The sequence below is a fragment of the Amphiura filiformis genome, chromosome 3 (genome assembly GCF_039555335.1).
Source record: "Amphiura filiformis chromosome 3, Afil_fr2py, whole genome shotgun sequence".
Taxonomy (NCBI): domain Eukaryota; kingdom Metazoa; phylum Echinodermata; class Ophiuroidea; order Amphilepidida; family Amphiuridae; genus Amphiura; species Amphiura filiformis.
In genome coordinates, this window is record NC_092630.1 from 20,252,708 (window position 1) to 20,265,867 (window position 13,160).

The 13,160-nt window shown below is 34.6% G+C and overlaps 1 protein-coding gene across 1 annotated transcript in view; it reads left to right on the top strand.

Moving 5' to 3' along the window:
- Positions 1–13,160, top strand: part of LOC140148178 (voltage-dependent L-type calcium channel subunit alpha-1D-like) — a 143,823-nt gene that overhangs the window by 41,404 nt on the left and 89,259 nt on the right. Inside the window, 1 exon segment of the mRNA XM_072170038.1 lies at positions 12,667–12,782. Coding sequence (XP_072026139.1) covers positions 12,667–12,782 — 116 coding nt within the window.

Genomic DNA, 13,160 nt, shown 5'->3' on the forward strand with positions numbered 1-13,160 from the left:
GTTCACGTAAGTGCTGGCTGTGCTGGGGTGTGTGTACGCCATTCTATATCAATCCACAATGTTATGTGTCCCGCTGCATACATACAGTTGTGGAAGATATAGTCAAAGCTATATACGTACAAGGGGGATGTTTCAAAATTATTAACCCTAGCAAAAAAACATACTCTCTTTGTCAAAATTTTTTACACAGGGGTATGCAGTGGTGGCACCAGGAATTTTTTTATGGGAGGCAAAAATAATTTCTGGGGGAAAAATTGCCGTAAAAAGTTGAAATTTACATAATTTTGGGGTTTTTGCCTCAAAAGTGGGGGGAAACTGGGGGGCAAGAAAAATATTGGGGGGAATGCACACCCCCCTTGACCCCCCACCCGTAGCGCCACCACTGCGGGTATGTCAGATCTCAAATGGAATAGGTCAGTCATTCTGCATGACAAGATATATATTTGTTGATATGATCTAGTTTTTATTATCACAGATCTTATATAGCCATGTTTAAATTGCTTGCTCTTTTTATCCCAGTCTGTGGATTGAGCTAGTGCAAATGCTTGCTATCTAGGCCTTTATATTGTGTGTATTGATTTGAAAGTTGTCCTTGCACCGATCCAAAATATGTGGAGTCACAGGCAAACATTTTATGCATTATTATATATGTGGCACCTGGCCTGCATAATTAAAATATCCAGTAATGCCGCAAATATTTTCCAAGGGTCGACACATAAATAGAGTAAAAATTAAATTATGCTGTGCAAATCTAACGAGACACCTCAGTCATGTGTGCAAGCAGCCAGAAAGCCCTAAAGGTGCATAAATATTTTTTCTTCCTTTTATTGAACATGTAGCAGGTCTGCGGCAGTGTTTAGGATAGCGCTTGTAATCGCTCTGTTATTGTCTTAATATGTTTGTGATCGGATATCATGACATTATAGTTTGTATGATACAATCAGTAGTCAAATTAATTGCTAAGCTTTAGGTCGTCTAAGCCAGATTTACATGTGCATCTTCATATTACAAATGTTTTGAGCATAGGATCCTTGTTTTATTCAAGAACGATTCATAAATAATATGATATTGCAGGTGTATTAAAGCTTATTAACACACCTTGCCCTCCCTGCTTTTGGCATCTATACTAATTATAAGAAGTGATCTTTATAAAGCTATTCTTTTATTAGGGTACCATCAACCCATCCAATTAAATATCACTCTGTATCATTAATATGTGTTTATCTTCCTGATTTGTTAACAATATAACCTCCACAGTGAAATCAGGAAGGAATTCAACATGAGCAGGCCTTGTCCTTTGAGGAGTGTGATTGTACCCTTAGCACTCCTTAAATGATTGCACTCATAAAAAATTAGATTTGTTTTAATATGTTTTTCCTAACTATACACAACTTCAATCCATCTCGCAAGCCTTTCTATAACTATACAAACCTACACAAGTTCAACTAACCTTTAACCTAACCCAAAACCTTTACCCCAATCCCCAGAAGAGAATTAGGAGTGAAATTGATTTCAGCTCAAATCTGACCTATATTTAGTGTTCTTAAATATATGAATTTAACCTCATTTCATCAAAATTGCTATTTTTATTGCTAATAAAATGAAGGAGTAACCTTTTACATAATTTTGGAAATTTAAAAAAAAAATCAGTTTTAAAGTGTACAAGTTTTTATCTAACATATATGAATATTTCTTGCATACAACAGCTTTTCTCTTGCAGATTAGAAATTTGTAATTAGGTTATACAAACATGGATCTGTTTATCAAATTTCTAACCCACAAGAAAAGAACAAATTCTATAACCCAGCAGAAGAAAGCCTTCCCAGAATAAAGAAATTCCACCAAAAAGCAATTTTTCAGCTTATATCTGTTTTTCTTAGGCAGATTTATTTGTGCAATACAGATATGCCTATTTAGCAGCACTTCTAAACATTTTGAGTGTGATACAAGTCACACCCTTACAGCACTCCTACATGTCTAGAGGAGTGCGATTCATAGCACCACTGGAAATTTCAGAAGGCAAGGCTAAGCTATCCAGTATAAGTATCCAATAAGCTATTCAGTATGTGGCTATCCAGTTTTATTCAATAGGCTATATCCACAGCTTTGTGTCAAATGATTAATGTTTCAGTACATATGAACATCAATACACAGTACGTAATATCATCGCAGCGACACATTTGATCTGTATGGAGTTCCTGCCTGCTTGTAAGCATACCGCTAATCTAGTATTGATTGATGTTTACGGTATCGATCAATTTCCATTATCGCAGCCAGACAGCCATCATTTTTTTATGAGGTCATCAGTATGTCTTCAACGTGAAATCATTGACTTATTTTTGACTGAAGTGAAGACTGTTCTATTTTAGAAGTTATAGGTGACAAGAATACTACAAGAACAATTCTAAAATTGAGCTCATGCAAAGATTATTAGTGAGACATTACCACAAATATTGGACAGGCCTTGATGCCAATGACAAATTTAGAACCACCATATGTGAAGGTACACATATGGTGATTGAATGAGCATATTTAAGAGTTATCTTATTGTAATACAAAACTGGAAAGTTGCCCTAAGAAATGTTGGTATAGTGAGCACTTTCACCTATGCATAGATTACCAGGTACTCATACAAATAAGTGTACTGCTAAACAAGAAGATTAACTTGTGAAATAGAGACATTCCTTTTTTTTTTTTGTTTCATTGATTCAGACCTAACTTATTGGCTGGCAATTGATGAAAGAAACATTTTGGCGTTTAAATAATCTTAATTGGACGTTTCATTCCAGAGCTTTGGCCTTTATATAGGGCTGCTAGAACATGTTAAAAAGTCCAAAAAGGAATACTAACAGAAAGTGCAATTTTAAGGTGCTTTTTCTTAATGTATTTATTAACTAGCATTATCTGGAACATTATATTTGCTTATAACAACATGAAATAAGATCATCCTGAAAATTTAAGCGATTTTGTTGGCATACAACAATAAGACCTCAAAACACATGGTTTGTTTGGTGGAACCTCAAGTATGATCATAGATGGCTGCCATGGAAAATATCTCCATAGCATGATAGAGGAGCTGAACGATAAGAAGTGCATTATTTCAAATGAATAGCGGCAGTCTTAAACATTGTTCAATCTTTTAAGGTCAGCACATTTTATCTTCAAAAATGATTATATTTCATCATGACATAAGTTTGCTAACATTAATCACTACCAATTTTGAGAAATTTGCTCCAACTCAAAGGTTATCTTTACTACATTGAGCAATATACTGTGTGTGTGCATGGAAGCCATGATGGGTAGGGTAGTATATCTAAAATGGACATGGTGGTCAGAAGTGCATAATTTGAGATGGGTTTAGGAAGGCTTTTAAACATTCTTTAATTTCTTAACATCCTGCACATTTTGTCTTCAAAAATAGTTAAATTTTATGATGTACTTCAAATTTTATCAATCCAAATACAGAGATAATTGCATTTCAACACCTGATGCACAGAATGGTGTCACTTCAACCTGTTGTAGTTCTCATCTCATTAAATTTTTCTTAAAAAAAAAGTTGATCCCTTGATAAACGAATGTCCTCTCTATTTACTGACCAATCAGGAAAGAGTTTGGTTAATGTTTTTTGGTGGAATAAGGAATTTCTTGAAACACTATGTTTTAAGTCTAAATTTGACTACAACATGTAACTGTGCTCCATTTATCAGCTATGGCAATTAGTGTATAGAGCTGTGTTTGCATAGACAATACATGGGTGATTGCTCACATACAAAAAGAGGAAAACTGTTCTAGCAGGAAATGTGTTGACAGTGGACATCCCTACAATAAGATTTGATGTAAGAAAATTATTGAGCAGTCAAGTAACTCAAGTTAGCTCAATCGATAAGGCGTTCGACTATGGTGCAAGAGGTTGCGGGTTCGAACCCTGGCGGTGCCTAGTACACTCTTGTGGAAAAATTGCTGAGTTAGATTGAAATTCCCCTGGACATGGAACTTCCTGCTATTTGTCTCATTGTAACCCGTACAAAACTTGGGGAGCTGATCCTGGTTGTGATGGTTATTTGTGGAATGTCTAGGGTGTGCGCTCTTGAAGCAGCAAAGTCCCTGAATTGTTGTTAAATGGTTTATGGAATGGCTGTAGTTGACAACCTGCCCAAAAGTGTCTTTTTTTGATATGACATGTCACATAGCACTGTTTGCATGATAGTGCATTCATATATCACATGTGATACCTGCTCCATGGACGAAAGAGATACAGACAAACTTCAAACAGTATCAGCATCACCCAATAATGAGGGCCGATCGTTTTTGAAATGCGACAGGTGATACTGCTACGCATGTACCGTGTATTTTTACGGTCTTTCATGTAAAGACACGCAAAGATCTATTGCATACGCGAAGGCACGCAACGCTGTCGCGATTGTTAGACAAGGCAAATTCGGCCCTTATGAATATGTGAGAATTCGACAGTTGGAAAATAGTGTGTATTAGTCTATGACGTGCGCTGCAGATACTTTGTGATGTGAGCTGTTTTAAGGTTAGGGTTAATGATATGAGATATGTAAACAAAAATGATAAGAGAAGCAAATTGGATAACTTGAAATGACTAGTATATGTATGATTATATAACTATAAACTACCATACAATAATTTGAGTATTTAGCTGTCACCAAGCCTTTTCTGCATTGTACATCATCAATACAAACATACTAGGTAAATACATATTAGTCCCAACATCTCACTTAGGAACCTAGAAAAAAAAGTTCTTTCATTACCAATATCTCCAAATGAATTAAGGGGCTGGGAATTGATTCTTCTCGGAGTCTATTTATTTAATCACAAAGCAAATTCCCGATAAGGGAGGGTTGACAGCTACAAAAATCTACACCGTTCACGACGATTTCCAATATCATAAATTGTGCTGATAATGGATTTGTTGAACATACAAGTAATTTCGGATTACAGCTATTGCTTTATATTATACATATATGTAAGAACATCCTTTAATAACAAATAACGCTGAGGCTTAAAAGCCCCAAGTCTGTTAAAAAACATCAGCATTGGTGTACATTACATGTGCTGAGAGAAGAGAGCCTGTTTGAAATTCAAATCAATAGCTTCTCTGTTTTTAGAATTCCCTGGATCTGGATAAAGTAAGCTTAAAGCAGACCAATCGCCAATTATAACCTAGTGCCGGGATGTTGTCTAATAGTGCAGGATGTGGATGTAGTGGGTGCTTGTTTTAACCCTTACCTTGAAAAATAATATCAAACAACACGTCCTTTCACAATTTTTTATTTAAAATTTATTTCTGTTGTAAAATATAATCATTGCTTAATTCAATACACTCACAGACATATCTAATATTATAATATTGGTAATTGATTCTTCTTGTCTTTGTATTTTGAGTGAAAAGGCTAAATACTCTTGAGTTGTTTTATAATGATAGAATGTAAAGCTGAGAGCACATTGTTGAAAGGAAATAGAGCTATATGCTTGAACAGTTTAATTGTGTGACCCTTAAGGGTATCCGTAGGGAGAACGCTTTGTTTTACGGCCAGGTCTGGCCCGGTGCATGTTTGTTCGCAGTCTACAGGTGTAACTAGGTTGTTGTATATTCTATAATTTTCCTGGTGTGTTAACTGTGATTACATCTAGACACCAGTTTATTTTTTATTTGAACGGGACCCTAATTTAATGAGAAAAACGCCAAAAAGAGAGGCCCGGCAAAAGCCGATTTGCAGACAATTTTGTAGCTACAGACAGCTCAGTATTCCATATAACAACTACGGAAACCAATCAGTGCCAGAAGTGTTGATTTATATTTCATCCACTTAGGTTTGGCTTAACCCACTAAAAGGTAAAACTTTAAGGCTGATCATTTTAATTATAAATGTAGTGTGTGTGTAAAAGTATATTTCTCAAAATGGAGGAGAGCGCCTATGACTATTGTCCGTTCTGTCTACATGGTCTATGATAATTATTTTCTTACCAAATATATTCACTTAACACAGACCACGGTTGCCAAACAAATGAGGGCAAACCGCTGGGTCAAATCATTGAAAAGTCGCCCAATATTTTTTTTTATCAACCGTTGGTTTCTATGAGATAAAAAACTACCAGAAGTCGCGTAAGCCAATGTTGAGAAGTCATGCAATATTTTTCTTAACCATCAATTGGTGTCTATAGGACAGGAAATTGTCGCGAGGAAAATCTTCAAAACTCATCCTATTGACCTAGGCCTATTACATCGCGGGTTTGGCAACCCTGCAATATATACAGTTATATAACATCGCACCGCATTGTGAGGTGAACGAACTGAATGTTGACATTGTATTCAGGATTTAAAACAAGAACTGTCTTTAACCAGACAATGCGCGGTTGGTATAAAACATAGCGTGTGATATCATGATATCAACTTCAAAATCTAAAAACAAAAGTAAAGAAATAATTTAGGGCGAAATAAATAAACAGCGTACAGCAGGTGCTATCTTGTCAATAATGATAAGAGGAACATGAAAAACCCAGCAGAGAGCATGCACCCCAGTAAAGAGTTAAATAAAGCAAGGAAAAATCATAATGTGCAGAAGGCCTACTTTTCGGATGATATTCACAGAAACAAAAATAAAGAACTAAAGATCTAAAAACAAAAGTAAAGAAAATTTAGGGCGAAATAAATAAACAGCGTACAGGATGTGATGATAATTATACACTTCGACCAAAAATTAAAAAAATACTTAACACGCGACATAAATAAACAGCCATCTATCAAGAATGACAAGAGGAACATGAAAAAAAACCACCTAATATATGAGAGCATGCACCCCAATAAAGAATTGCTTTAAAATAAAACAATGAAAAATCATGACATGTGAAATGTATGTTGATACACTTATAAATAATACTCAAGGGTGAAATAAAAACACCTTATCTACCGATATTTCCACAGATAAACATACGCAGAGATCACTTGTACTACAACAAAAATAAAGAAATACTTCACAAATGATAAGAGGAACACATAAAAAATAAATAAGCGAGCATGTCCCCAAAAAAATTAGTAAAAGATAAAATAATGATAAAACGTACAAGAAGGGGCAAAATATTTGTCGCAAAAACTTATTAAATGCTCATTTGCTCTAAGATATTTAATGTTTGCAATTTACTCCTAGTTTATCATTTATTTATTATTTATCTATGCTTATATATCTTTTATTTATTTATCTATTAATTTATCTATTTATCAATTTATTTCAATATCATTATTATTAAGTGCCTATTTATAATGATATTTAAATCTATCAACATTATGCTTACGGCATCCAGGAGTTATTATCCCACTTGAAATCGCCATATAAACACAAATTAATAAAGAAATACCCAATGGGTGAAATAAAAAGCATGATCTATCTTTTCAAGAATGAAAAGAGGATATAAAAATATAACAGAGCATGTCCTATAAACATGATAAAGAATTATTTAAAATCGTACAAATGTGAAACATGTAATATGACATATACTTAAGGGAAGGGGTATGAACGTTTGGACAGTATTTATTTTGGGACATTAGAGCACATCAGACATATCGAATTGTATTCTGAATACGAAGAATGTCCTTCTGATATCAAATAATTTTGATTTTTTGAAATTCGCAATTTAATACACATTTTATGGCAAATCATTAAAAATTAAGATATGGATTTTTTTCCCCAAAACACCAAAAGAAATTAGGTCTTTTTGGGAACAAAATCCATATCTTGAATATGAAAGGTCAAAATTTTCAATTAACCGTCGGCTTTTCCTCCCAGCTACATACACTTTAAGAATATATCATTAGATTTATATAATTTACTTTGAGGACTGTTATATATCAAAATTTGAAAAATATCAAATTTTTATAATTTGTCATAAAATTTGTATTATATTGTGATTTTCAAAAAATGAAAATTATTTGATATCAGAAAGACATGCTTCGTATTCAGAATGCAATTCGATAGGTCTAAGGTGCTCTCATGTTCCACAAAAAATACTGTCGAAACGCAATAAACGCTCATTCTGGATCCCTTAAGGGATCTGGAATGAGCGTTTACAGTATTTTTGTGGGAAATGAGAGCACATCAGACATATCGAATTGCATTCTGAATACGAAGAATGTCTTTCTCATATCAAATAATTTTCATTTTTTGAAATTCACGATATAATACAAATTTTATGACAAATTATTAAAATTTGATATTTTTCAAATTTTGATATATAACAGTCTTCGGTAAATTTTATAAATCTAATGACATATTTTAGTATAGCTGGGAGGAAAAGCCGACGATCAATTGAAAATTTTGACCTTTCATATTGAAGATATGGATTTTATTTCCCAAAAAGACCTATTTTTTTTGGGGAAATCCATATCTTCAATACGAAAGGTCAAAATTTTCAATTGATCGTCGGCCTTTCCTCCCAGCTACATATACTTAAAGAATGTATCATTAAATTTATAAAATTTACTTCGAGGACTGTTATATATCAAAAATATCAATTTTTAATGATTTGTCATAAAATGTGTATTAGGGACGCACCATTTGATACTCAGGGGGGGGTAGGAAGTTAGGGTCGGGGAAGAAAGAAGTTGTTTTTTTTACGCCAAAGGCGGCAAGTTTTTTTTTTTTTTATTTCATGCATTATACACAGTTAGGTGGGGGAAGGTTTTTTTTTGGGTTTTTTTAGTGTTGGTGGGGAAAGTTTTTTTTTTTTGCTCATGTAGTGGCTGAAGTTTTTTTTTTTTGAATATTTTCCTTCCCCCACCCTGAGAATCTAATGGTGCGTCCCTTACATTGTGAATTTCAAAAAATCAAAATTATTTGATATCAGGACATTCTTAGTATTCAGAATGCAATTCGATATGTCTGATGTGCTCTAATGTCCCACAATAAATACTGTCCAAACGTTCATACCCCAGCCCTTAACATAAAACAAAATAAAACGGTCATGATAATATGACATTAAGGGCGAACACCACTAATGAAGCGCCTTGGTTGAAATGCACGTGAAAATTAATGTCTTTCTTTGCTCAATTTGAGGCCTTTTTGGCTCTCATAGTTGCCTGATGTACCCGTTACATTTTATTAAGAAACAAGGTAGTATAGTTTCTCTCCATTGATTTTGCAATAGCGCTCCAGGAGGGGGGCTCAGAGGGCTTTCAGATTTATGCGGTGGGGGGGCTTAATGGCTAAAATCGCCAAAACCGCCTGATTTTACATATCCCTCTAGCGTTGGTTGTCAGTAGATTGCAGTCACTCCTCATCAAGTGTTGACAAAGACAACAGTGGTTGTTGAAACGCATACAGTAAGTGCATTTTCTTGGATCAGATACTACGAACTCTGGTTTACTAGTTTACTCTACCGATCCTGATGAATTTGTTCAATCAATAACGATATCTGGGGACCAATCACAAGCCAGATTCATTTAAAGATGCATTACATCATGACCAATTTTAGTTAGGCCAGAAATTGGCCTAACTCTCCATAGAATCCCGTGTTAAAAGTTATCCGCAATCCAAAGTCAGTAGTCCACTTGGGAAGCTAACAAACAGAGGGCGACGGTGACTGAAAAGATTAGATGTGAAAATCTATCAATTGTGCACAAATAATAATCAGAGTTTTAAGCTTAAATGCAATAGCCAGAAGCACAATTGGCAAGTGGAGTACGGAGAAGTCTAGCTACACCCTGGAAGGGAAAAAAACAGTATTTGAAACGAGGAAATGTGCAATATGACTTAATGTAATACATTAGAAAAGGCTTAAAAGGCAACTATTAGGCCCTGATTCATATTTAATCATCATTTAGGCCTGTAAATTAGATTGTCTGTGTAAATTTAGCAGGATCCGACTTTTTATGACGACTTTCAAAATGTGTTACATTTCAGAAACACCAAGCTGTTTGTGAGGTGGCGTTAGCTGTATGGGTTATAGGTTGAAATTATTACAATAATAATAAAAAAAAATCCTGAAATCCATATATTAATTTTTACAATGGATGTCGCATCTGACCTTCTGCTTGCAGAGAGGGAAGTTTTAAGAACTGAGTTGTTTTCCGGCCCCTGTCTGTACAGAAAGTCAGTGGGGTTATTTACTGGTGTGCACCCTAAAAGGCCCTTGTCATAACCAATGGTGGCGGCATGATTTTTCCGTGCATGAGGGTTTAGGGAAAATTAAATTATATGTCTAAACTTGAGGTTGCATGTGTAAAACATGGTCTTTTTTAACGCATGTTTGGGGTATTGAAATGATATTTTTTTTTTTTGCACAATCATGGTAAAGATCCATGTCATACATAAGAGATTATTGGACATACAATACTTGGTAGGCCTAATGATAATGCGTAAACTTTGTACCTGTTATGGAACTGAAATCAGACTGAAAACACAAACGTCATTCGAGGCTCTGTCTCACCAGTTGCATTTACAAGGCCCTTGTTATAACCAGTGGTGGCGGATGATTTTTTTCTTGGGGGGGGGGGAAGGGTCACACAAGGTTCTGAACAGAAACGTCACATACGGACCAACCCACACTGCCGAGAACCGCGAAAGCCGAGAACCGCTCTAGTTGCAGATTGATTCATATCAGTCTGTCTCAGAATAGGCCACCTCTTTGAAGTCTGTGAAAGCAGACAAGGGATCGCCAATTTTGCAGATGCAAGCAACACTATAAACAATTATTTTGCAGGGGTGTGTTGTTTATAGGTTGGCTTGAGTTGGTATGCATTTTATGTTTGTACCAAAATGCTAGCCATTCATCCCGCTCTACTAGCCTAGTCCATGGAATTCGCTTGGCACTGCAAAATAATGACATAATATAAACATGCATATTTGTGAATTGGACTTGGCATTTTTTGAACAATTACAACAAAGAACGTTCGAAAGGACCCTCGTGACTGTCAAGGTAAAATGAATCAAGTATAGCACTTCAGAATAGGTCTAGTGGTTCTTCAAAAACAGCAAAATATTTGAGATTTCAATGTTGGCAGGAATGTGTATATCATTTCAAGTTGTTCTTATTTATAGATTCCAAATAATTTAATCATTTCTTGTCAAAACTTTATATAAGTTATCAAATACTAATTTGATTTTCAATTTTCCAAATTAAAATTGATGTAAGGGGATTAATAAAAGAATATGTGAATAAATCATTTTGAATTGAACTGAATTAATAAACATAATCAGACATGTAATAATGCATTCTTTCTAACTGTATCTCATCTCATCTTATAAAGGTATACAACCACTCATGCAATATTTTCCATCAACCCTTTCATTGTTTTGCAAATGTGACAAGTATGTTCAAAGCATGTGTATTGATCAATTTATCAAACTTAAGGCCATATTGTATAACATTTCTATTAGAAATATGTCTTTTCAACTAAATGTTAGATTTCACTGTCATGTCCCCTCTGTTTAATTTTAGCCCGAACAGATGAGGTAATGCTAAAAAAAATCACTGTTTAATACCAGCGCATACATCGCTAATAGGACTTGCGAAACACTCTGTCGAATGTGACAAATATGTTATGACCTACCCGCACCCCATGTACGTTATGAACATCGCGTACATGTTCGACTAATAATCAAGGATTTTTGTTCTTTAAAACTAAATGGAGTAGAAACTCAGATTTAAGATGTAGAACACATGACACATTTAATATCTATGAACAAATGCATCATCAAGGAGTATTTCGTGAAAGAGGATGCTAGCTCTTCGCAACATTTTGATATATGATTTGTCCATTTGAAACATCTGTCCAATGCCATAAAAAATTTCATGGAGGTGGCCCCTATACTACAAGTGTTGACACATGTTTAGATCCTTATTAATGAATCCAGAACTTTCTTAGGGATCCTGATTTATTGAAATCCAAGCCCATGAACTGGACAAGTCTGTAGTTGTACCAGGACCTAATTTTACAAAATACTTTATATGCAGTGTACTAACTTGTGCAGTGTAGAAGCTTATTATATTTAACATAATATTTGTTTGGGAAGCTTGTGAAGCACTGTGGCATGATATATTCCAATTCTTAATGAAATTGACTCTAGAAAACATACTTGTGGGGAGCCCTTTTGGGACAAACAAAGTTGACTTAAGTATAATATGTCTTAGTGTGTAAGTATATGGTATATAGTTTCTTGTTCCTAAATAACAAGTCAATTGACCAAATAGTTATATTAAAGATATGGGTTACAACCTACATTTTCCATGTATGTTGTATATAATGCAAGCCATGGTTTGCTGAAAATTCCTACTGGCGCTTATAATGCGTTCAAACACAATATTTTGGTCAGTTGAGGTTACCTCTTCAGAAGTAGTGGAACAGACTACACATTTTACCAATTTTGAAATGTTATTTTTATTCAATTTCAACATGTTTTAGGTTGGCAATAGTCAATCAGGTTTCAGCAAGTTGATTAAAACCACAGCAACTGGTACCAAACACTGAAATTGAATAGATTTTGATATATGTTCAAATCTAGCGCTGCAACATGAAAATAAGCAAGCAAATGGTCATGTTTTTAATTAAACTATTTAAACCTGTTTCAAAGTATAGTGAATGTATAAGAATATTGTTATGTTGTTTGATGTCATACTAACAGAAGTACCTTTTTATTTTGACCTCAGAGAGTTTTCCAAGGAAAGAGAAAAAGCCAAAGCTAGAGGGGCCTTTCAAAAATTTAGAGAAAAGCAGCAGATAGAAGATGATCTCAGGGGTTATTTAGACTGGATCATGCAAGCTGGTAAGTACACCATTTACTATATATTACAAATAAATTCAGAATGAAATCCTCTATGTTTTCCATAATTTACGCTGCCTGTCAACACTGCCTGTCAACTTGAAAATTTGCCATATAACAAGAGTGTGACTGCCGAATTTCAAACCTCGGCTCAGGAACAGACATCAATTGAGCTTACAGTACAATTTTTTGACAAAATAAAGATGGAAGTTAAAAAAAAGACAGATATCAACAGTATTATTTTGCTTGCCGAACACACCCAAATAACAGAGGTATCCAGATAATTGAGGGCTAGATAACCGAGGTGAGATTATGTCGATGACAAAATAGCAATCTATACCATTGCTGCCGGTGTTGATGAATGAAGGATGAAGTAGTTTT